The sequence below is a fragment of the Hemitrygon akajei genome, chromosome 6, assembly GCF_048418815.1.
Source record: "Hemitrygon akajei chromosome 6, sHemAka1.3, whole genome shotgun sequence".
In the NCBI taxonomy this organism is placed as follows: domain Eukaryota; kingdom Metazoa; phylum Chordata; class Chondrichthyes; order Myliobatiformes; family Dasyatidae; genus Hemitrygon; species Hemitrygon akajei.
Genome location: NC_133129.1, coordinates 116,367,461 through 116,394,181, shown reverse-complemented (window position 1 = coordinate 116,394,181; position 26,721 = coordinate 116,367,461). Strand labels below are relative to the sequence as shown.

Below are 26,721 nucleotides of genomic sequence, written 5' to 3'. Positions count from 1 at the left end.
ACAGGTTCTTAGAAGTAAACGGGAACTATCCATGCTAAGGAGGTTCTTAGAACAATGATTTGCTAAATGATCGATTACCTTATAAGTACCTTATGTTACTGTTGCTGGACAAGAAAAGAAGAAATCGCACAATTGTTTAACAAGTGTACGCAACTACATGTGTATAAAAGAGCCATGCTTGTACAAGTAATTGGAGACCCCTATGCAGACTCCAAGAGAATGCTGAAGGAAGTTTCTCTCTAGTAACGAGCTACTAATAAAAAAGCTGTTGCTTTATCTTCCGTAGTACTGTGTGTTCTTGCATCCGGTAATGGGTAATAATTAGAAGTAAGGTTTAACAAAGTGGCAAAGTTTTGATTGGGTACAGGTAACTAAGGGTCAGAGAGCAAAAGCAAATGCAAGGCACAGCTCACCAAACTGACTGGCCAAAGGGCAGGCACCCTCCGCTCCTCTTTCTGACTGTATGGGTATGGGGCTTCATTTTTGTTATACTTCAGAATCATTTCTATTGAAAGGTACAGTGTATTCAAACAATGTGTGAATTTCTCAGCATTTTGTACATTGCTTTTCTCTCCTCAGCTTGTACATGCTGCATTTCTCTATGACTCGATGATTTATCAGCAGCAGAATTAAATGTGAATGAGATGTATTTGGAGTTGTGTTAAAGTTAAAATTTGAAACTGTTTTTAAGACCTTCTAAGATGTCACACGAGGTCATTAGACAAAATGAGAGCATACTGGATTGAGGATAATACACTGCCTGAATTGAGGGTTGGTTAGCAAAGAGCAAGAACACCTAAGTTAGGTCACACAGTGGTCAGTGTTAGGCCACAGCTGCTTTGGATGGAGGGAATGCATCAAATTTTGCCGATGAGACAAAGCTGGGTGGTAATTGTGAAGGAGGGGAGCAAGTTTTCTAGGAAAATAGTTCTGTTTGTTGAAATGTAGTATGGAATAGGCCCTTCTTGCCACACCGCCCATCAATTCCCCCGATTTAATCCTAGCATAATCACAGGACAATTTGCAATGACCAATTAACCTAGCAACTGGTACGTCTTTGGAGCGTGGAGGAAAACAGAGCACCCGGAGAAAACCCATGCAGTCAGACAGAACATAGACTCCTTACAGGCAGGAACTGAACCCGGGTCGCTGGCATGGTAAAGTATTTTGCTAACCATTACTTCATTTAAGGGGGCAAAGATAAAGCAGATAGATAGAATGTAAGGAAAATAAAGTGAGTTAATATACTTTGTGAGAGAAAAATAGAAAGGCTGAGTAAATTTTTACATGGAGTGATTGAAAAGTGTGGTGTCAAGGGATTCAGATGTCCTTATATGCAGTCACTGGAAGTTAATGCCCAGGTGGTTTGGAGGAGGATACTGGTGTAGACGACAGCAGTACAGATGGCTGAAGTTTCTGGGAATTGTTCACAAGATGCAGGCTAGATATGTCCCACAGAGGAAGCTGTTCTCAAATGGCAGGGGTAGGCAACTGTGACTAACAAGGGAAATTAAGGACTGCATAAGAGCCCAGGAAAGGGCATATAAGGTCATGAAAGTGAGTGGGAAATTGGATGATGGGGAAACTTTTAAAATCCAACAAAACACAACTAAAAAGCTACAAGAAGAGAAAAGAAATGAGGGCAGACTAACCAATATAGTAATATATAGCAAGACACCAAGGTTTTTTTCAGTTATATAAGGAGTGAAAAGGAGGTGACAGTTGATATTGGACCATTGGAAAATGATGCTGGTGAGGTAGTAATGAGGGACAAATAAATGGTACATGAACTTAATAAGAACTTTGATCAAGTGTGCCAGAGGTCCGTGAGTATCAGGGTGCAGGAGTGAGAGCCATTGCTATTACAAGGGGAAAAGGTGCTAGGCAAACTCAAAGGTCTGAAGGTGGATAAGTCACCTGGACCAGATGGACTACAACCAGAGTCCTAAGAGAGGTTGCTGAAGAGATAACGGATGCATTGTCATGATTTTTCAAGAATCACTTGATTCGGGCATGGTCCTGGAGGACTGAAAGATTGCAAATGCCACTCTTTAAGAGGGGTGGAAGGCAAAAGAAAGGACACTAGTCAGGCTACAATTGGAGTACTGTCAACAGTTATGGGCCCCGCATCTCAGAAAGGGTGTGTCGTCATTGGAAAGAGTCACAAGGAATATTTCCGGGAATAAAGGGGTTAACATGCAAGGAACATTTGGCTGCCTTGAGCCTGTACTCACTGGAATTCAGAAGAATACGTGGGGATCTCATTGAAACCTGCTGAATGTTGAAAGGACTAGTCAGAGTGGATGTTTCCTATGGTGGTGGTAGTGGGGTGGTTATCCAGAACTAGAGGGCACAGCCTCAAAATTGAGGGCTGACCTTTTAGAACAGAGGCAAGGAGGAATTTGTTTAGCCAGAGAGTAGTGAATCTGTGGAATGCTCTGCCACAGACTGCAGTGGAGGCCAAGTCCGTGGGTATATTTAAAGCGTAAGTTATTTGTTTCCTGATCAGTCAGGGTAAAGGATATGGTGAGAAGGCAGGTGTATGGGGTCAGGATCAGCCATGATAGAACGGCAGAGCAGACTCAATGGGCTGAATGGCCTAGTTTTGCTCCTATGTCTTACGTGTTGGAAACAATTATTGCAAAGAGAATTTGAGAAGAGTACATCTTGCTTCAATTACATGAAAAAATTTAAAATATCTAAATTCAAAAATGCTGGAACTACTCAGCAGGTTGGGCTGCATCTATGTAGAGACAATTAGCATTTCAGGTCAAAGGTGCTTTGTCAGAAAGGAGACAAATCAGCTCATTAAGCTGTGGGGAAGATAATGTCTTTGATGGAGTAAAAAGGGGGTGATTATGGAGATAAGTTGTAAACACAGTTATCAAAATCAGATTTATTATCATTGACTTTGATAATGTGAATTTGTTGTTTTGCAGCAACAAATATATAGAATTACTATTAGTTGCAAAAAGGAGTATTACAATATATGGACCGTTTGTTGAGTGCAGGTGTTGCCAGAAATTCAGTGTTATGGAATTGAGTCTCATTGCCACAGTAACTCCATCGAATTGGGAACAACGTCCATCCGATCCCTTTAGAGAGTAAAAAAACACATCATCCACACACATGACATACAAATCACGTGCCATATACACGATATATAAATCAAGATTATACATTACCAAATTTATTACTTAAAGTGCTTTTAATACAAAAGTAACAAGAAAGACATGGATAATACTTCCAAAATTACATTGGCCAAGAAAGGAAGTCATATATCATGTTCATGGTGGTGGGGTGATCATCATTTATAAATATGAGATCATCTGTGGAGGACAGAGTTGCCAGCCATTGTCTCTGCTTCCATTCCCCTTCAAGGAAGTGGTCTTTTGATGACTCAAGGCTTCAGCCAACACAAGGGTGAAAGGTTATCAAGGGCAGATGGGACAGGATCACCATTATGGCTCATCATAGGAGAAGTTTGGGAATGTTGGTTGGTATAGACTGGTTGGGCCGATGGACATCTAGGTCACAAAGTTCATAGAATTCAATCAGGTGCAGCACATTACAAAGATTAAGGGTGCGATTTAAGCTATGATGAATATATTTAATATATTACAATTTTTAATCGAAGGACCAGGATAGGCTTTTCAGTCACTCTAGATTAAACTGTACTTCAATATTTCAATCTCTTCATATCCCTCAGCATCATTACTGAACAAAAACCTCCATCCCTGCGTTTCAGATTCCTGATTTTACTCCCTTAAATTTAAGAAAATCAGAAACCGTAAGATTATAAGATACAGGTGCAGAATTTGACCATTGAATCTGGGGTGGTTATCCAGAACTAGAGGGCACTGCCTCAAAATTGAGGGCTGACTGTTTAGAACAGAGGCAAGGAGGAATTTGTTTAGCCAGAGAGTAGTGAATCTGTGGAATGCTCTGCCACAGACTGCAGTGGAGGCCAAGTCCATGGGTATATTTAAAGCGTAAGTTATTTGTTTCCTGATCAGTCAGGGTAAAGGATATGGTATGATCCATTGAAAATGGATCAGCCATTTCATCATGGCTGATCCATTTTCCCTCTCAGTCCCAATCTTCTGCTTTCTCCCCATATCCTTTCATGTCTCAATGAATCGAGAATCTATCAACCTCTGCTGTAAATATACCCAATGACTTGGCCTCCACAGCCACCTGTGGGAACGAATTAAACAGATTCACCACTCTCTGTTTCAAAAGAACGCCCCTCTATTCTGAGGCTTTGCCCCCTGGTCCGAGACTCCCTCACCATAGGAAACATCCTCTCCACATCCACTCCACTGAGGCCTTTTGATAGGTTTCAATGAGGTTGCCCCTCATTCGTTTGAATTCCACTGAATATCGGCCCAGAGCCATCAAACGCTCCTCATATGACAAGCCTTTCAATCCTGGAATAATATCCTTTGAACCCTTTCCAATGTCAGCACATCCTTTCTTAGATAAGGGGTCCCAAAAGATAGATAGATAGATACTTTATTCATCCCCATGGGGAAATTCAACATTTTTTCCAATGTCCCATACACTTGTTGTAGCAAGACTAATTACATACAATACTTAACTCAGTAAAAATATGATATGCCTCTAAATCACTCTCTCAAAAAGCATTAATAATAGCTTTTAAAAAGTTCTTAAGTAGTTTACTTAAATACATTAAATACAATCAACCCCGGCACTTTAACATATCTTACTCCTGGCAGTTGAATTGTAAAGCCTAATGGCATTGGGGAGTATTGATCTCTTCATCCTGTCTGAGGAGCATTGCATCGATAGCAACCTGTCGCTGAAACTGCTTCTCTGTCTCTGGATGGTGCTATGTAGAGGACTACTCAAAAGTACGCCAAGTGAGGCATCACCAGTGCCTTATAAAACCTCAACATTACATCCTTCCTTTTATATTCTAGTCCTCTCAAAATGAATGCTAACATCACATTTTCTTTCCTCACCTACTGGAAATAATGAAAAGCTCAAGTGCACCCATGGGAAAGAGAGAAGAATTAGCATGAAACTGGTGGGCTCCAAGTTCCTTTCAAAAGATACTAAATGACTTGTTGGGTTATCTGTAGTTCATAGTTCAGATTTCCAAGGTCATCAACGTTTTGGTTTTACCTCATTAAGGCTGTTCCTGGTTCTGCAATTTCCGGCAGAGAAAATATGACTGAATACAACAATGGGTCTGGTTTTTTTTTAAGCTACAACAATCTCTGGCCATGCTGTTGACCAAAAAGAACTAATATCTGCAAAGCAGTGAACAGAATTGAACCAAGGGCAGTGGAAGCAGACAAAGCTAACGGCTCCATTCCCGACAATGTCTCTGTGGTTGAAAGAATGGATGGTGTCATGTTGTGAAGTTCAGTGAAATGGTTCTTGCTCAGGGTTTGCTTAAATCAGTGCAATTAAAACACGGTGAGTTTCCTGCTGATAATCTGCTAAATCTGACAAAATTTCCAACTCAAGAAGCTGTTTATTCCATTGCGTAAACATGGCAAGCTTTTGAAAGAACAGTCAGTGGCCCGAGCCCAGTGTTTAGCTGACCTGACTAGACTGGCTTGAACTGGTTTGAGTTGGGATGAATAAAGAAAGAAGTATACTGCCTGGGCCATGGGCCAGATTAACAAGAAGCTGACACGTCAGTCAGATGAGTCTGAGCCTACAAAAGTGAAGGATTTCAGTACGGGCAGTGACATCTTTGGAGAACAACCATCCACATAGGAAATGTGGAGATTACATTGGGATCAAGAGGAATGCCTGGCTAGCATACGAGGGGGGATTGATAAGTTTGTGGCCTAAGGTAGACGGAGTCAATTTTAGAAAACCTAGCACATTTATTTTTCAACATAGTCCCATCCTACATTTACACACTTAGTCCAGCGGTCATGGAGCATACAGATCTTGGACCTCCAGAAAGTGTCCACAGATGGGTGATTGATAAGTTTGTGGCCTAAGGTAGGAGATGAGTTATTCAGCTCTTGTTACATGCATGTGCAGTTCAACTCTGAGTGATTATGCAGAAAGTTTGAAGTTAATAACTCATCTTCTACCTTAGGCCACGAACTTATCAATCACCCCATGTAGATTCCTTTTTATCCTTTGACTGTTTAGGGCAGGTTCAGGAAAACCTAGTGGGTGTATGCACAAGCAACTGGTTTTGTAAATGCTTATGCTATTAACTGTCAAATACTTTGGTTCAGATTCTCTCTGTGCCTAACTTATCATTATTATTGGTGATTAATACCTATAACACACACATCTTGTTCAGAGATATTACACATGAGATTTCTTCTGATTGGAATTAATTCTAGGTTATTTGGCACACAGGCACATTTGGTAAAGGTTATATTGTACAATACACACTGAGCCATCGTGGAGCTCAGGTGTTCAAAGGATTCCTGACCTGTCAATACATCAGTTTAGACATATTGTCCATTAGCACAAGCATTTTAAGCACGTACAACACGCTGCCTGACCATTCCAGTTTCGGTGTTGACCTGAGACATTACGCCAGTGCCCATCTCTGCCCTCGCTCCAGGGCAGGACAATCTTGCTGGTTCACTTGGTAAATCCTGGCTTCCCCCTTTGATCTTCCATCACAGTGGGACTTTGTGGAGGGAGGTGAGGAGGCTGCATTAGTTTGAAGTGACATAAACAAAGCCGAGGACCTGCATTCTAATTTTCATGCTACACTCTACCCCTGTGCCCTCAATCAAAATTGTCACAGATACGTTTTCAGAAGGGTCTATGTATCAAAGGATTTCTGGGAACAACTGCATGTTTGAACAACATACAGCCCATGACACTGACTCACCAAGTGTTCAATGTTAAGCAGCTCAGCTCAGCAACATGACTTGGCTTTTCCTTGCAGTCGGAGGCAGTGAAAGGGATCAAGTATCAGATCATTCACTGGTCATGAATCAGGCTCCCACTGTGCTGACTGATTCATCAATGGTCCTCAAGGATAAATACATCAAATATTGGAAGGGAAACCACAGTAAAGCAGCTAAGCTGTAAATTTATATCACGGCAGAATTCTAAGCCAGAAGCTCTCCAATGCTGGCTGTTCGATTGGAACCACCTGACTTAAAATAGTTTCAACATGTTGCAACATTTACATCAGCTCAAACTAAAATTATGGTTTTAGCAAAATGTGACTTGTAAAAGTACAGAAAGCATTTGGTCCCATTGGTTGAGGTATCTTGTCTAGTTATGTAAGAGGACGGAAGGGGCAGTATGTTTGATGCGGCCAAGGATCAGGTAAATGGTAGTTAAGTCATGTGAATCGTGCTTAAAACTCCACCAGTGGCGAGGAGAACGTGCGCAGGAAGGAGGTAGGAGGAATGTGGAGTTCCAGGCTTTGGACCAGAGGTGGGGGAGAAAGAACAGAGGTTATGGGGGCTGATGGTGATGAGGGGAAGTCACCATGGAGTGGATGAGCACTCCAAAAATCCAAATTGTTGGACAGGACAGTGGTATTGAGGATTGTGAAGAGAAGGCAGAAAGAATGTTTGCCAAGCATGGGAGCTGGCTGATACCAATGACCCTCCACACAACACTGCAGTACACAAGGAAACTGCATGGTAAGCTCACATCTCCAACAGCCCTCAACCCGGGATAGATGAATATGAGCCCAGTCAACACTCTTCCTGGTCGTCCAGGCTGAGCAAACCCATCGATAGTCAGGCCGGTTCATCGCTGCTGGTTGGCACTTGGAGTCGTGATGTTTTCCAGTTCCAGCGCCAGTACAGTATGATCCCCAACACGATCAACAGGACAAAGCACATGCTCAGCACCGCGCCCAGCAGCAGACCTGGAAAACACAACATTCACCGGCTCATACGGTCGTATGGAAAGGTGACACTGATTTCAATGCACATAGGACCGTCCCCGGAGACTTAGTTAATTTTCCTTTGGCTGACTCTTTAAAAGCATGGCCACATCCACTCTTACATGGTGAGGTGAAGTTCTCATATGGAGAAGCAGAGCTGTAGTACTGACTTCTACAACATTGCTAATATGTACAATTTCACCATTAATGTTCACTGTTGGCCTACAAGATGGTTTCCACTAGATTGGCCACGTGAGGCACTGTACTGTTCTGGGACATTCTCGAAGTTTAGAAAGGGTATGTAAAAGCGGGAGGCCCATCCATTTTCTGAATTATCTGACTCTTAAAGACAAAGCAACATTTAAAAAAGATACCCAAAGTAAACCAAAATCATTGTCAGAAGACCCCTCTCACTGTATCACTGAACTAGTGAGTCATCACTTGACAATACTGGTTAGACTATCAATGAACCCAACTGGTTGAATGGTTTTCTTTTGTGCCCTAATAACTTTGTGCAATTCAACATCATCTTTGGAGTAAAGTTGACCAGCACCCTATCCTCCATCCCCACCTTTAACCATTGGCAGACCCAGAGCCTTGTGTGCCACCTACAGTGTGCAAATCAACAAGGCTCTTCAACAGCAACTCACTGACCCACAACTATCACTGCCCAGAGGTCAAGGGAGGCAGGCGTATGGGAACACCACCATCACAGGTTTCCCTCCACCCTTCCAATATGGAAAAATATTGCTATTCCTCTGAGATTAAAACCCAAAACACTACCTGAAGGAGTTGTGGGAGTACCTTCACCAGAAGACTCTGGCCATTCGAGAGGTGCTTCATCACTACTTTAAGGGCAGGACTGCTGATCGAGAAAAAGAACAACCCCACACTGTTTGCACCATAACCTGACTCCTACACTCATGAACCTTTAGCTCCTTCATCCTGGAGTTGAGTACTTGATCTAACAATGTCTTCAACTCCTGGATCCCATTATCAAATGGTTTATATCTTACCTGACGTGTCCATGGGCCAGTTCCTCAATAAAGCCTAAAGCAGGTCTTTGAAAGGAACTGTAACCCTGGCTCATTACGCTGCTATCGGCTCATGATCTTCTCAATGTCACCTTCAATTAAATACTGGTGGCATACAATTGTATAAAGCATAGATAGGGTCAATGCATAGTCTTTTCCCCAGCATCAGGGAAATCAAGAACGAGAGAGCATAGATTTAACGTGAGAAATTTAATAGGAACCAGAGGGACAACTTTTTCCGTGCAAAGGGTCATCAGTATATGGATCAAGTTGCCAGAGGAAGTGGCGGGTGAGGCAGGTACATTAATAACATTTAAAAATATGGATAGAGATGTTAAAGGAATATGGGGAAACGGGCAAGTGGGACCAGCAGGGCTGAAGCGCACCTTTCCATGTTGCATTCATTTGTTTATTTATGTAGATACTGCACAGAATAGGCCCTTCGAGCCTCACAACCCAGCAATGCCCCGTCGGATAAAATCCTAGCCTTATCATGGGACAATTTACACTGACCATTTAACCTACAATGCCTTTGGACTGTGGGAGGAAACCGGAGCACCGAGAGGAAACCCACATGGTCACAGGGAGAACATATAAACTCTTTATAGGCAGTGGTTGGAATTGAACCCAGGCTGCTGGTACTGTGAAGTGTTGTGCTAACCACTACACTACCGTGTGGTGGAACCAGGCTGCTGGTACTGTAAAACGTTGTGCTAACCACTACACTACCGTGTGATGGGAATTGAACCCGGGTCACTGGTACTGTAAAGCGTTGTGCTAACCACTACACTACTGTGTGATAGGAATTGAACCCGGGTCACTGGTACTGTAAAGTGTTGTGCTAACCACTACACTACCGTGTGGTGGAACCAGGCTGCTGGTACTGTAAAACGTTGTGCTAACCACTACACTACCGTGTGATGGGAATTGAACCCGGGTCACTGGTACTGTAAAGCGTTGTGCTAACCACTACACTACTGTGTGATAGGAATTGAACCCGGGTCACTGGTACTGTAAAGTGTTGTGCTAACCACTACACTACCGTGTGATGGGAATTGAACCCGGGTCACTGGTACTGTAAAGTGTTGTGCTAACCACTACACTACCGTGTGATGGGAATTGAACCCGGGTCACTGGTACTGTAAAGCGTTGTGCTAACCACTACACTACCGTGTGATGGGAATTGAACCCGGGTCACTGGTACTGTAAAGCGTTGTGCTAACCACTACACTACCGTGTGATGGGAATTGAACCCGGGTCACTGGTACTGTAAAGCGTTGTGCTAACCACTACACTACCGTGTGATGGGAATTGAACCCGGGTCACTGGTACTGTAAAGCGTTGTGCTAACCACTACACTACCGTGTGATGGGAATTGAACCCGGGTCACTGGTACTGTAAAGCGTTGTGCTAACCACTACACTACCGTGTGATGGGAATTGAACCCGGGTCACTGGTACTGTAAAGTGTTGTGCTAACCACTACACTACCGTGTGATGGGAATTGAACCCGGGTCACTGGTACTGTAAAGTGTTGTGCTAACCACTACACTACCGTGTGATGGGAATTGAACCCGGGTCACTGGTACTGTAAAGTGTTGTGCTAACCACTACACTACCGTGTGATGGGAATTGAACCCGGGTCACTGGTACTGTAAAGTGTTGTGCTAACCACTACACTACCGTGTGATGGGAATTGAACCCGGGTCACTGGTACTGTAAAGCGTTGTGCTAACCACTACACTACCATGTGATGGGAATTGAACCCGGGTCACTGGTACTGTAAAGTGTTGTGCTAACCACTACACTACCGTGTGATGGGAATTGAACCCGGGTCACTGGTACTGTAAAGTGTTGTGCTAACCACTACACTACCGTGTGATGGGAATTGAACCCGGGTCACTGGTACTGTAAAGTGTTGTGCTAACCACTACACTACCGTGTGATGGGAATTGAACCCGGGTCACTGGTACTGTAAAGTGTTGTGCTAACCACTACACTACCGTGTGATGGGAATTGAACCCGGGTCACTGGTACTGTAAAGTGTTGTGCTAACCACTACACTACCGTGTGATGGGAATTGAACCCGGGTCACTGGTACTGTAAAGTGTTGTGCTAACCACTACACTACCGTGTGATGGGAATTGAACCCGGGTCACTGGTACTGTAAAGCGTTGTGCTAACCACTACACTACCGTGTGATGGGAATTGAACCCGGGTCACTGGTACTGTAAAGTGTTGTGCTAACCACTACACTACCGTGTGATGGGAATTGAACCCGGGTCACTGGTACTGTAAAGTGTTGTGCTAACCACTACACTACCGTGTGATGGGAATTGAACCCGGGTCACTGGTACTGTAAAGTGTTGTGCTAACCACTACACTACCATGTGATGGGAATTGAACCCGGGTCGCTGGTACTGTAAAGCGTTGTGCTAACCACTACACTACCGTGTGATGGGAATTGAACCCGGGTCGCTGGTACTGTAAAGCGTTGTGCTAACCACTACACTACCGTGTGATGGGAATTGAACCCGGGTCACTGGTACTGTAAAGTGTTGTGCTAACCACTACACTACCGTGTGATGGGAATTGAACCCGGGTCGCTGGTACTGTAAAGCGTTGTGCTAACCACTACGCTAGCATGTGATGGGAATTGAACCCCAGTCGCTGGTACTGTAAAGCGTTGTGCTAACCATTACACTACCTGTATGAGTGATTCTATATTGTAAAGGATTCAATACTTGCCTTTGAGTTGATTTAAGGCAAGTCAGGAGGAAGGGTTTTCATTTATACAATTCCATCACTTTGACACACACCCAAAAACCACACAACACTAAGATTCAGCCACATCAAGACTTGTTTGGACTGCTGAACAGCTACAGTAACAAGAGTTAGGGATACCCAGAATTATATCCACCAGCAGCTTAAAATGTTCCATCCTAACGTCCCACCTCCAATGCCCAACCAGGTGAATGCCCATAAATCTCCGAGACCCTTGGACTTGGGATTCATTTTCTGGGGTACAAGTCACTCTGTTATCACAGGTGGGATAACTGACAGTGGGAAGTTGAGGGGCCATCCCAAGGTTCACATGATCAAATGCTGACAAGCTCTCATTTGCTCCAATGTTACCTGTTTGGTTAGAGTCACTGGAGATTTTGCATTCCTCCTCCCAGTCGTCAGCGATCAAATGCTTGGTGATGCGGATGAAGTCTTGCAAGGGACAATGTTCAGAACAATTTGGAAGAGTCAGAAGATGTGGCTCAGAATCAGACTGGTTCCTGAAGTACATATCCAATGTGAAGGACCTAAAGGAACCACATATACAGACATTGAATTCTTTTCAATCCCAGCTTTACAGAAACTGAATGAAAAGGCAACTTCATGTAGGACCATACAATTTAAACTTGGATAGGTGCGGCGTGGCTGTCCGTGGTTACACTGGTTATATGGCTATAACCTCCAAGCACCCAAAATCTCAGTACAGTTAATAAAGTACCAGTCCCAGGATCTCGGTGGCTAACTAGGACAATTTTATTGCCCATTCCTAGTTGCCTTTAACAGTGTGGTGGTGAGCCACCTTCTCGAACCACTGTAGTGCTTTAGGGCGGGGAATTTGGGATTTTCCAGTGTTCGGATGGGTGAACGTTGGAAGGTTGTGGTGTTTCCTTCCTTGTCTTTTTAGGATGGTGGTGGCAGCAGGTTTGGAATGTGCATTTAGAGCAGTTGAGCCGTGGACTTTGTGGACAGTACCTGGGGGTAGGAATGGGGGTAGTAGGGCAGGCATGTGGAATAATGATGGATTGGATTTCTTTTGTGTGAACAATTTCCACACTGTGAGGTAGACAGATGCGTGTGTTCTAAGTGTACAGGAACAGGCTGGCTATGGGCACAGCTAAATCTGGAGCACAAATCTTCAATGCTACTATCAAGATGTTTGGACCTGTAGCCTTTGCCATTTTGTGTAGTCAGCTGTCTATCAAGATGCTTCTGCTGGTTAGGACATGTAGTCCTTTGTTGAATTTCACTATGTAGGTTCCTCATCTTATGCTACTGCCAGCAAACCTTGTGAAATCTCCATTAAACCAAATTTGACTGGTTGGTGTGAAGGCCAAATGAAGGATATGCTTGCAGTGGAACAGTCCTACTCCAGTTAATGGCCCACAGTGCCTGGTGGAGACCCAAGTGTGCGCTGCCAGACTTATTCTGCCAAACAACACTGCTAAGGGATGATAGGATTTTATGCTGATATTAACACCAGTGCATACAACTTTACCGTAGGTATATCCTTCTGTGAGTTCACTTATCATCTGATGAAGACCCACTTCAGTAGGTGATAGTGCCGCCAAGGTACTGTTATTGATGGAGGTTAGTCTCTTCCACGCACATGTCGCTCTTGGTGCACTTTGAGTGGAAAAGAGCAGCGTAACCCATCCACTGAAGAATGACAACAGTAGGAGGAGGCTTTCTTGTTTCTGTAGGTGACAGTCTATGAAACTCGGTGACTGGATTAATGTGGACTCCCAGGGCCACCCCTCATTTCTATCCATACTCCACTTCCTTGAGGGCCTAATCCAGGAATTGCGCAAGGAGAGGCAGGGACACCAGATGAAACTACAACTACCAATTTTCATAAAACATTGGAGCTGAATTAGGCCATTGGGTCTGCTCCACCATTCCATCATGGCTGATTTATTATCCCACTCAACCCCATTGAGGAAGATTTGCTTCCTCACATCTTTTAACCAATTCTTCGGACTTGGCCTTACGTTACAATATTCCTTCTATTAAACTTCTAGGTCCTATTACTCTTGGTTACAGGTTTACATTGCACAACCTTTATAGGGGCAGTAGATGCCTAATATGTTCAGCTTAAGAGTGGCATCTCTGAGGTCAGGCTAGTCACAACTTATTTAGTGCTGACACATGTATCAGCCATTTCTGAGATGAAGAAATTGGACTTTATGTTTAACAGGGAAGGACTTTCAAACCAATTCAAACTCAGTGGCACTGCTGTGGGACTGGAACTAAACTCAGATGGCGTATTATGCCTCCTCAAAGGGGAACAATGAACTGACCTTCAAGCCTGTCCCACTATTAGATGTGATCATGGCTGATCTACACTGGTCTCAACTTCTCTTCTGTGCTAGTTCCCCATAACCCTCAATTCCATGATCAGACCAGAAGATGGAGCTTACGAAGAACGATGGTGCCTAACGGCGACTCCTTTGCTTGCATCTTCAGAAACAACTCTATTTCTATCTTTAATATCTTTCCCCTTCCCTTTCAGGGTTCTTTTGAAGACCCTGACCTGGAGTTACATGCAGGCTTTGGTTCTTTGTGGGAATGGGACCCGTGTTCAGGGATCCACGACTGGCTATTATTCAACATGCCAAGTATTTGGCCTGAGAGTCTCGATTGTGTTCGGAAGCCTGAGATCTCAGGGCTCTGGAGATGAGCGGATTGAGGGTCAGTGTCACAGCAGGAGACTCGAGCGTCGTTGGGAGGCTGGAAAATCTTCTGCTGTTGGCCCGAAGACCTGAGGTCTTTGCGATCTTCAGACATAAAGCTTGAAAAAAGTGACAAAACGGACTTTTAACATCATAAACCAGTGGGTTGTTGTTATGTCTCCCGCTCGCTGTGCAAATGGGGGACGCCTCCCTCACCCTTGCCAGGGAGAGAGAGAACCTGTGGGTTGTCGAATGTTGGATGAAATGTGTAGCTTTTGGGGTAATTTTGGTCTGCATCTTTGCCTTTGCTCAGCACACACTTGGGCTCAGTGACTGTACTGCTGAGCTAGCTTTTTGCTGGTGAGGGGAGGGGGGGGGGTCGCTGCATGCTGCTGCTTACGCACGGGGGGGGGGTACTTTGGGGTTCTCACGTTTAACTGTCGTTCATTCTTTGGGGCACTTCTGTTTTTGTGGATGTTTGCAAAGAAAAAGCATTTCAGGATGTAGAGTATATACATTTCTCTGACATTAAATTTGACCTTTGAAGACACAGGAGCAGAATTAGGCCATTCAGCCCATTGAGTCTGCTCTGCTACTTCACCGTGGCCAATTCCAGATTTCACTCAACCCCATACACCTGCCCTCTCATCATACCCCTTGAAGCCACAACCAATCAGGAATCTATCAAATTCTGCCTTAAATATACCCACAGACTTGGCCTCCACCACAGACTGTGGGGGTATAATCAACAGATTCACCATTCTTTGGCTAAAAAAAAAATCCTCCTTACCTCTGTTCTAAAGGGTTGCCCCTCAATTTTGATGCTATGCTCTCTAGTTCTGGATACCCCCGCCAGAGGAAACATCCACTCCACATCCACCCTATCTAGTCCTTTCAACATTCAGTAGATTTCAATTCTTCTAAATTCCAGTGAGTACAGGCCCAAAGCTGCCAAACGCTCCTATGTTAACCCCTTCATTCCTGGATTAATCCTCGTGCACCTCCTCCAAATTCTTTCCAATGACAACACATCATTTCTTAAAAAAGGCCCAAAACTGTTGATAATATTCCAAATATGACTTGACCAGTATCTTATAAAGCTTCAGCATTATCTCCTTGTTTTTATATTCTATTCCCTTGAATGATCTTCCAGATATTTATCTATTGCCACCTTAAATATACCCAATGATCTGGCCTTCATCTTAACATCTACCCTTTCAATCCCCTTTGGGATCCGAATATCAAAGACAAACTTTCTTAACCTAGTCAATCTCTTTTGGACTGCCTATTTTTAGGAAGGGAGGCCAAAATATACACAGTATTCCAAGAAAGGCCTCACAAATACCTTTAATGAAACCTCTCTATTTTTTCACAATAAAGGCCAACATGTCCCTTACTTTCTTAACTACTGGTTGGACTTGCCTGCTAACTTTTTGTGATTAATATACAACAGCACCTCTCAACTCCACTTGTTTGCAATCTTTCTGCATTTAGACAATAATCAGCCTTTTGATTCCTCTTAATGAAGACACAACAGCTGTATTTCATTAGGAGTTTGAGGAGATTTGATATGTCACTAATTTCTACAGATGTACTGTGGAGCGTACCCTAGCTGGCTGCATCATCGTCTGGTAAGGGGGTGGGAAGCCACTGCACAGGACTGAAATAAGCAGCAGAAAGTTGTAAACTCAGTCAGCTCCATCATGAGCACTGGCCTCCTCAGCATACAGGCTGTCTTGAAGGAACGGTGCCTCAGTAAGATGGCATCCATTAAGGACCTCCATCACTCAGGAGTAGCTTCTCCTCCTCTGCAATCAGATTTCTGAATTGACTCTGAACCAATGCAACCCTACTCTTTGCACTACTTATTTAACTTTAATGTATATATTGTAATTTACAGTTTTATTATGTATTGCAATACACAGCTGCGCATAACAACATAACCCACTGATATTAAACCTAATTCTGATGTGCATGACTTCACACTTCTCCACACTAAACTATTTACCAGGATTTCATTGAATTACTTACCCTATCTACAGCATGTCACAACACAATTAGTCCCAAAGCTATTTTCATATCAATGGCATACTTAAGGACTTCCTTTCTTTGGATCATTAAAGTAAGTTGTACGCTTCCATGTGCAGCACATAATTTGCCATAACTTCTTCTGTCTCCAACAGGACCCCTCCAAGCACATCTTTCCCTCCCCCCCACACTTTCTGCAGGGTTTGCTCCCTACACAACTCCCTTGTCCATTTATCTCCCTCCTGGTACTTATCCTTGCAAGCAGAACAAATGCCATACCTGCCCCTACACCTCCTCCCTCACTACCATTCAGGGCCAAACAGTCCTCCCAGGTGAGGCAACACTTTACTTGTGAGTCTACTCATCTGCTAGTAAAAGTGGAATCTCCCAGTGGCCACCTATTTCAATTCTATCTCCATGGCTGCTGCTTCTATTGTGATGAGGCACACTCAGGTTGGAGGAGCAACATCTTATATTGGGTCTGAGAAGCCTCCACCCTGATGGCATGAATATCAATTTCTCAAATGACCCCCCCTTCACCATTCCCATTTCCCTCTCTCACCTTATCTCCTTCCCTGCCCATCATCTCCCTCTGGTGCTCCTCCTCCTTCCCTTTCTCCCATGGCCTTCCACCCTCTTCTATCAGATTCCCCCTTCTCTAGCCTTTCATCTCTTTCACTTACCAGCTTCTCAGCTCTTTACTTCACCCCTCCTGGTCTCCCGTATGACCTTAAACTCCTTCCTCCCCTCCCTCACCTTCTTGCTCTAACTGCTCATCTTTTTCTCCAGTGCTGATGAATGGTCTTGTCCTGCAATGTTGACTGTGTACTCTTTTCCATAGATGCTGAGTTGCTCCAGCATGTTGTGTGCTCCTGTAGTACTTCATGCCTTACGTCCTTCCAGTCTGAAAATGACTCAGTTTTTTCCCCAGCGGTATGACAGCCAGTATTCAATGTACATGAATACACTTCCTCCAAATCCCCAGGCTCTAAACTTGTGCACCAGCCTCCTAATGTGGCACAGTGTCAAATGTCTTTTGGAAATCTCCTAAGAGTTCAAGCAAATTTGTCAAACACAACTTACCTTTCATAAAGTTATGGTGACTTTGTTTGACTACATTCAGCTTCTGAAATGATCAGTTATTACATCGTTTAATTTATTGTCCCATACACTAAGGAGCAATGAGATTCCGTGTCCCGTCCACCAGGGAGCAATGAGATTCCTTGTCCCGTCCACCAGGGAGCAATGAGATTCCTTGTCCCGTCCACCAGGGAGCAATGAGATTCCGTGTCCCGTCCACCAGGGAGCAATGAGATTCCGTGTCCCGTCCACCAGGGAGCAATGAGATTCCTTGTCCCGTCCACCAGGGAGCAATGAGATTCCGTGTCCCGTCCACCAGGGAGCAATGAGATTCCGTGTCCCGTCCACCAGGGAGCAATGAGATTCCGTGTCCCGTCCACCAGGGAGCAATGAGATTCCTTGTCCCGCCCACCAGGGAGCAATGAGATTCCTTGTCCCGCCCACCAGGGAGCAATGAGATTCCATGTCCCGTCCACCAGGGAGCAATGAGATTCCTTGTCCCGTCCACCAGGGAGCAATGAGATTCCTTGTCCCGTCCACCAGGGAGCAATGAGATTCCTTGTCCCGTCCACCAGGGAGCAATGAGATTCCGTGTCCCGTCCACCAGGGAGCAATGAGATTCCTTGTCCCGTCCACCAGGGAGCAATGAGATTCCTTGTCCCGTCCACCAGGGAGCAATGAGATTCCGTGTCCCGTCCACCAGGGAGCAATGAGATTCCTTGTCCCGTCCACCAGGGAGCAATGAGATTCCGTGTCCCGTCCACCAGGGAGCAATGAGATTCCTTGCCCCGTCCACCAGGGAGCAATGAGATTCCTTGTCCCGTCCACCAGGGAGCAATGAGATTCCGTGTCCCGTCCACCAGGGAGCAATGAGATTCCTTGCCCCGTCCACCAGGGAGCAATGAGATTCCTTGCCCCGTCCACCAGGGAGCAATGAGATTCCTTGTCCCGTCCACCAGGGAGCAATGAGATTCCTTGTCCCATCCACCAGGGAGCAATGAGATTCCTTGTCCCGTCCACCAGGGAGCAATGAGATTCCTTGTCCCGTCCACCAGGGAGCAATGAGATTCCTTGTCCCGTCCATCAGGGAGCAATGAGATTCCGTGTCCCGTCCACCAGGGAGCAATGAGATTCCGTGTTCCGTCCACCAGGGAGCAATGAGATTCCGTGTCCCGTCCACCAGGGAGCAATGAGATTCCTTGTCCCGTCCACCAGGGAGCAATGAGATTCCGTGTCCCGTCCATCAGGGAGCAATGAGATTCCGTGTCCCGTCCACCAGGGAGCAATGAGATTCCTTGCCCCGTCCACCAGGGAGCAATGAGATTCCTTGTCCAGTCCACCAGGGAGCAATGAGATTCTTTGTCCCGTCCACCAGGGAGCAATGAGATTCCTTGTCCCGTCCACCAGGGAGCAATGAGATTCCTTGTCCCGTCCACCAGGGAGCAATGAGATTCCGTGTCCCGTCCACCAGGGAGCAATGAGATTCCGTGTCCCGTCCACCTGGGAGCAATGAGATTCCGTGTCCAGTCCACCAGGGAGCAATGAGATTCCGTGTCCCGTCCACCAGGGAGCAATGAGCTTCCTTGTCCCGTCCACCAGGGAGCAATGAGATTCCTTGTCCCGTCCACCAGGGAGCAATGAGATTCCTTGTCCCGCCCACCAGGGAGCAATGAGATTCCTTGTCCCGCCCACCAGGGAGCAATGAGATTCCTTGTCCCGTCCACCAGGGAGCAATGAGATTCCTTGTCCCGTCCACCAGGGAGCAATGAGATTCCTTGTCCCGTCCACCAGGGAGCAATGAGATTCCTTGTCCCGCCCACCAGGGAGCAATGAGATTCCTTGTCCCGTCCACCAGGGAGCAATGAGATTCCGTGCCCCGTCCACCAGGGAGCAATGAGATTCCGTGCCCCGTCCACCAGGGAGCAATGAGATTCCTTGTCCCGTCCACCAGGGAGCAATGAGATTCCTTGTCCCGTCCACCAGGGAGCAATGAGATTCCTTGTCCCGCCCACCAGGGAGCAATGAGATTCCTTGCTCATGTGAAGCTCACAAAGTAAACACTATACGTGACAATAACAATCAGCACAAAATAACAATGGTGCAAGGATTAGCTTTATTTGTCACATGTACAAAACATACAGTGAAATATATCTGTCATATCATATTAGTGAAGATCGTACTGGGGGAAGTGCACAAGTGTCACCATGCTTCCAGCGCCATCATAACAATGCTCACAACTTATAACCCTGTATAAACTGAAGTAACAAAAAAACAACTGCCGAAGTGACAATAATGGAATAACCAATCAATGTAGAGTTAAGAGTCTGAGAATGCATCAGCAGTACCAGGAAGAGGTGATTGATTCAGAAGTCTGATACAGTGGGGAAGAAAATGTTCTTTAGTCTAGTTATCTGGGCTTTCAAGTTCCTACACCTACTCCTCAAAAGTTAGAAGAGATCCTGCCAACAGTACATGTTAAACTATAGTTCCCAGCTCCTGTCTTCCTCTCTTCTGGCACCATAGTGGAATTTAGCAAGTTTTGATAAAATTTCAAAGGGTTGACTGTCTCTGTGACCTCCTCTAAAACATTTGCCTACCTGCCATCATATCTTGGTGATTTGTCCAACTTTAGTCCCATGAGTTTCTCTGAAACCTCATTCCTTGTGGTCTGGAAGTTTACAAACTACGGTAATTTGAAATTAGTCTGTTTCCTTGGAAATATTTTGCAGTGTCAAACATTCAAACAATTGATTTAACACATCTGTCATTTAGAGCCAGGCTCCTCAGACCTGCCTGTCCATGGTGAACTTGTTGCCAAGCGTTGGCCTATAGCCCTCCAAAGCTCAGGTACTTACCTAGATGGCTTTTAAATGTTGCTGATGTGTTCACCTCAACTACTATACTCTGGCAGCACATTCAAAATATTCACCACCCTTTGCCTGAAGTAACTCCTCCTAATGTCCATTTTAAATCTCTTCCCTCTGATCTTAAACCAATACCCTTTTGGGTTTTTTTACACCCCCTTCCTGGGATACAGATAGTGTGTTTTTAACCTTGTCTTTGTCCCATCTGATCTTGTCCATCTCTATCACATCACCCCTCAATCTCCTTACCTTCCTGATCTTGTCCATCTCTATCAGATCACCCCTCAATCTCTTACATTCCAAAGTCCCTAGTTTATGCAACCTCTCCTTATAACTCAGACCCTCTAACCTCATACTGAATGTTCCAGATTTGCCTTTGCTGCCTTTCTTCCTACACAGAAATTATTAGTTGTTTTGATATTACATCCAAATTTTCTCTTAGAATCAGTGTTCTCTTCTTATGAGTCTTTCGTCTTTTACGCTCGATCCTAAAAACTTCCCACCTTTCTGGCCTACCACCATTCCTTGCCACTTGTTTTCCATTTTCGAATCATTATCCTTGACTCCTCCCCACACCTTTATTAAGCGCAGACTAGAAACATAGAAAACCTACAGCACAATAAAGGCCCTTTCGCCCACAATGCTGTGCCAAACATATTTACTTTAAAATTACTTATATAGCCCTCTATTTTTCTAAGCTCCATGTACCTGTCCAGGAGTCTCTTAAAAGACCCTATCGTATCCGCCTCCACCACCATCACTGGCAGCCCATTCCACGCACTCATCACTCTCTGCGTTAAAAAAACTTACCCCTGACATCTCCTCTGTCCCTACCTCCAAGCACCTTAAAACTGTGCCCTCTCATGTTAGCCATTTCAGCCTTGAGAAACAGCCTGACTATCCACATGATCAATGCCTCTCATCATCCTATACACCTCTATCAGGTCACCTCTTATCCTCTGTCACTCCAAGGAGAAAAGACTGAGTTCACTCAACCTATTCTCATAAGGCATGCTCCTCAATCCAAGCAACATCCTTGTAAATCTCCTTTGCACCCTTTCTATGGTTTCCAAACGCTTCCAGTAGTGAGGTGAACAGAACTGAGCACAATACTGCAAGTGGGGTCTGACCAGGGTCCTATAGAGCTATAACATTACTTCTCGGCTCAAACTCAATCCCACGGTTGATGAAGGCCAATGCACTGTATGCCTTCTTAACCAGAGTCAACCTGCGCAGCAGCTTTGAGTGTCCTATGGCTCAGACCCCAAGATCCCTCTGATCCTCCACACTGCTAAGAGTCTTACCATTAATATTATATTCTGCCATCATATTTGACCTAACAAAATAAAACCACCTCACACTTATCTGGGTTGAATTCCATCTGCCACTTCTCAGCCCAGTTTTGCATCCTATCGGTGACTGCTCTGTAACGTCTGACAGCCCTCCACACTATCCACAGCACCCTCAACCTTTGTGTCATCAGCAAATTTACTAACCCATCCCTCCACTTCCTCATCCAGGTCAATTATAAAGGAGAAGGGGTCCCAGAACAGATCCCTGAGGCAAACCACTGGTCACCATTCTCTATGCAGAATATGACCTGTCTACAACCACTCTTTGCCTTCTGTGGGTATGCCAATTCTGGATCCACAAAGCAAGGTCCCTTGGATCCAATGCCTCCTTACTTTCTCAATAAGCCTTGCATGGGGTACCTTTTCACATGTCTTGCTGAAATCCATATACATTAAATCAACTGCTCTACCTCCAATGTCTTTAGTCACATCCTCAAGAAATTTCAATCAGCCTCGTAAGACACGACCTGCCTTTCACAAAGCCATACTGACTATTCCTAATCATATTATGCCTCTCCAAGTGTTCATAAATCCTGCCTCTCATGATCTGTTCTATCAACTTACCAACCACTGAAGACTCATTGGTCTATAATTTTTCTATTCCCTTTCTTGAATAAGGGAACAACATCTGCAACCCTCCAATCCTTCAGAACCTCTCCTGTCCCCATTGATAATACAAAGATCATTGCCAGAGGCTCAGCAAATTCCTCCCTCGCCTCCCACAGTAGCCTGGGGTACATCTTGTCCAGTCCCGGAGACTTTTCCAACTTGATGCTTTCCAAAAGTTTCAGCACATCCTCTTTCTTAATGTCTATATGCTCAAGCTTTTCAATCCACTAAGTCATCCCTACAATCGCCAAGATCGTTTTCCACAGTGAATACTGAAACAAAGTATTCATTAAGTATCTCTATCTCCCTCACTTTTCAACTGTCACACTTGGTTGGTCCTCTTCTCTCATGTCTTATCCTCGTGCTCTTTACATACTTGTAGAATGCCTTGGGGTTTTCCTTAATCCTGTCCACCAAGGCCTTCTCATGTCCCCTTCTGGCTCTCCTAATTTCATTCTTAAGCTCCTTCCTTATAGCCTTATAATCTTCTAGATCTCTATCATTACCTAGTTTTTTGAACCTTTCGTAAGCTTTTCTATTCTTCTCAACTAGATTTACAACAGCCTTTGTACTCCACAGTTCCTGTACTCTACCATCCTTTCCCTGTCTATGCAGAACACCATGCTAATATCCCCTAAACGTTTGCCACATTTCTGCTGTACATTTCGCTGAGAACATCTGTTCCCAATTTATGCTTCCAAATTTATGCTACCGGGCTGCTGGTGTCAGTGGTGGAGGCGGATACGATAGAGTCTTTTAAGTGACTCCTGGTTAGGTACATGGAGCTTAGAAAAATAGAGAGCTATGGGTAACACTATGTAATTTCTTTTTTTTTTGTAATTTATTTTTTATTGAAGTTCATCATCAAACAAACATTTCCATAAGATGTATTTCTGACATTGTACATATATATCATATAATCATATATATCACAAATCTCCACAAAAAAGGGCCTGTATTGTGCTGTAGGTTTTCAAAGTTTCTAAGTTCCTGCATGATAGCCTCATATCTCTCCTTACTCCAATTAAACAATTTCCTAACTTGTCTGTTCCTATCCCTCACTAATGCTATTGTAAAGGAGATAGAATTGTGATAACTATCTCTGAAATGCTCTCCCACTGAGAGACCTGACACCTGACCAGATTCATTTCCCAATACCAGATCAAGTACAGCCTCTCCTCTTGTAGGCTTATCTACATATTGTATCAGGAAACCTTCCTGAACACACCTAACAAACTCCACCCCATCTAAACCCCTTGCTCTAGGGAGATGCCAATCAATATTTGGTAAATTAAAATCTCACACCACAACAACCCTGTTATTATTACATAAAAACACAAAATGCTGGCAGAACTCAGCACGCCAGACAGCATCTATGGGAGGAGGTAGTGACGATGTTTCGGCCCGAAACGTCGTCACTACACTCCTGATGAAGGGTTTCAGCCCAAAACGTTGTCACTACCTCCTCCCATAGATGCTGTCTGGCCTGCTGAGTTCTGCCAGCATTTTGTGTTTTTATTTATTTCCAGCATCTGCAGATTCACTTGTGTTGCCTGTTATTATTACACCTTTCCAGAATTTGTCTCCCAATCTGCTCCTCGATGTCCCTGTTACTATTGGGTGGTCTACAAAAAACACCCAGTAGAGTTATTGACCCCTTCCTGTTTCTAACTTCCACCCACAGAGACTCAGTAGACAATCCCTCCATGACTTCCTCCTTTTCTGCAGCTGTGACAATATCTCTGATCAACAGTGCCTCGCCCCAACCTCTTTTGCCTCCCTCCCTGTCCTTCCTGAAGCACTCTAAGTAGCTCTTCCTGCCCCTGAACCATTCAACTCTCTGTCATGGCCACAACATCATAGCTCCAAGTACTGATCCATGTTCTAAGCTCATCTGCTTTGTTCATGATGCTTCTTGCATTAAAATAGACACATCTCAAACCAACGGTCTGAGTGAGTCCCTTCTCTATCACCTGCCTATCCTCCCTCTTGCACCGTCTTTCAGCTTTCTCTATTTGTGAGCCAGCTACCTCTTCAGTTCGGTTCCCACCCCCCAGCAATTCTAGTTTAAACTCTCCCCAGTAGCCTTAGCAAGCCTCCCCACCAGGATATTCGTCCCCCTGGGATTCAAGTGCAACCCGTCCTTTTTGTACAGGTCACACCTGCCCTAAAAGTGGTCCCAATGATCCAGAAATCTGAATCCCTGCCCCCTGCTCCAATCCCTCAGTCACGTATTTATCCTCCACCTCATTCTATTTCTATACTCACTGTCACGTGGCACAGGTAGTAATCCCGAGATTACTACCTTTGCGGTCCTGCTTCTCAACTTTCTTCCTAACTCCCTGTAGTCTGTTTTCAGGACCTCCACCCTTTTCCTGCCTATGTCGTTGCTACCAATATGTACTATGACCTCTGGCAGTTCACCTTTCCACTTCAGGATATTGTGGACGCAATCAGAGACATACCGGACCCTGGCATCTGGGAGGCAAACTACCATTCATGTTTCTTTCCTGTGTCCACAGAATCGCCCGTCTGGCCCCTGAACTATAGAGTCCCCTATTACTGCTGCCATCCTCTTCCTTTCCCTCTGTGCCAGAGGCGCAGCCACTGTTGCTTCCCCCAGGTAGGCTGTTCCCCACAACAGTACTCAAACAGGAGTACTTGTTGTTAAGGGAGACAGCCGCAGGGGTATTCTTGCCCTTCCCTCTCCTGACTCTTAACCCACCTATCTGAGTCTCAAGGCCCCGGTGTGACTCCCTGCCTCTTTTTCATGAATTCCTTGTTCCAGTTGGGATACATCTGTGCTGAGTGTTGAGGATCTGTTGCAGTTCATCTACTGACCTTGTCTCCAAGCTTATTTTCTCAATCCACCACAAGCAATACCATCGTACTATTACAAGTGCCCTTATTCAAGTTGGTTTTGGGTCCTGTGGTTTTCATCCTTAAACTGCATCTACACACTGTTACCATCGGGAAGGAGGTACAGAAGCCCGAAGGAACACAATTAGTGATTCAGGAACAGCTTCTTCCCCTCTGCAATACGTTGTCTAAATGGGCATTGAAAACATGAACACTACCTCACTACTATTTTATTTGTTATTTTGCAGTACTTACTTTAACTATTTAATAGACATTCAGTTATTTTTTCCTTCTATATTTATCATGTATTGCATTGTACTGCTGCTGCAAAGTTAACAAATTTCACAACATATGCTGGTGATATTAAACCTGATTCTGATCTACAATGCTCTATAGATTAAAACCTGCATCCCTGGTGAGCTGGCAGCTCTGGACCTATGTCAGATTAACTAAATGAAGCTCACTAATCTTTCATCAAAATAGCTCCAGAGGTAGTGAGCACAGAGGGAGAAAGAAAACTTGATAGATGAGGAAAGAGACAGACAGACAGAAACCTCTAACAATCACAGAACAGAGTCACTGTTCTTTAGAACACAATCTATGATGATCTCACAGAAATCACGAGTGAGGTTTCAGAAATGATCAGATGACAGGCAAGCATTTGGACTGGATAAATGGCAGTAGTAGAATTTCACCAGTAATGGAGCCTGGGTGGAAGACATGCTTCTGTGAAGAGGAGGCAGTAGGATGCACGTTACAGAGAGAGCCCCAGTACCTACCTGTCATCTTCTTCATACAGCTCAAACATAAAACAGGAGGCATACGGGGGAATAATATAGTTGTACACATTCAGTGCCATTTGCAGAGCGATGAGTGTCACATCATGCTGTGGAAAAATTATTTTAATTTTACATGGTTAGAAGCTGTGCTCTAAATCCTCTCTCCCACCAGATCAGACTATTGTCACATACATCAGGGTGCAATGTAATTTTTTTACTCTGTGATGTGAAGCTCACAGAGTAGACAGTATACATGGTATAATAAATACAACAGTAAACAGAGTGATGGGCACAAAAACACAAGGTGCAAAGATTGCACTGTGACAAAGTGACAATAACAGGATAACCACGAAAGGCAGAATTACAAGTCCAAGAAGGTGGCAGTACAACTGGGAAGGGGAGATGAAAGAGAAAATTGGTTCTTAAGGCCGAACACTGTTCTTAAGTCTTGCTGTCTAGATTTTCAAGCCCCTATATCGTCTCCCAGTAGGTAGAAGAGGGAAAAGGAAGAGGCCAGGGTGGTAAGCATCCTTAATTACATGAGTTAAGTTTATCATCTAACCGTACAAACATACAACTGAATGAAACAACATTCCTCTGGACCACAGTGTACCCAGAAAACCTATCATACACAGAACATAAAACAAAATATTACCACAAATAACTTAACAGAATAAATTCAAAGTTTATGTAGTGCACAGCACAGATAAACAGGCTCACTGTCCTAGTGACGAGACCTCGGTGGGGGTAGGTATTCATTAGTCTCTCAGCTTGAGGGAAGAAGCTGTTACCCAGTCTGGCAG

At 44.5% G+C, this 26,721-nt stretch overlaps 1 protein-coding gene across 1 annotated transcript in view; it reads right to left on the bottom strand.

Moving 5' to 3' along the window:
- Positions 1–3,164: 3,164 nt before the first annotated feature.
- Positions 3,165–26,721, bottom strand: part of LOC140729396 (prostatic acid phosphatase-like) — a 63,564-nt gene continuing 40,007 nt past the window's right edge. Inside the window, exons 9-11 of the mRNA XM_073049086.1 lie at positions 25,919–26,025; positions 12,030–12,205; positions 3,165–7,843 (exon numbers count right to left, since the gene is read on the bottom strand). Coding sequence (XP_072905187.1) covers positions 7,713–7,843; positions 12,030–12,205; positions 25,919–26,025 — 414 coding nt within the window. The 3' untranslated portion in view covers positions 3,165–7,712. The remainder of the gene's footprint in view (positions 7,844–12,029; positions 12,206–25,918; positions 26,026–26,721) is intronic.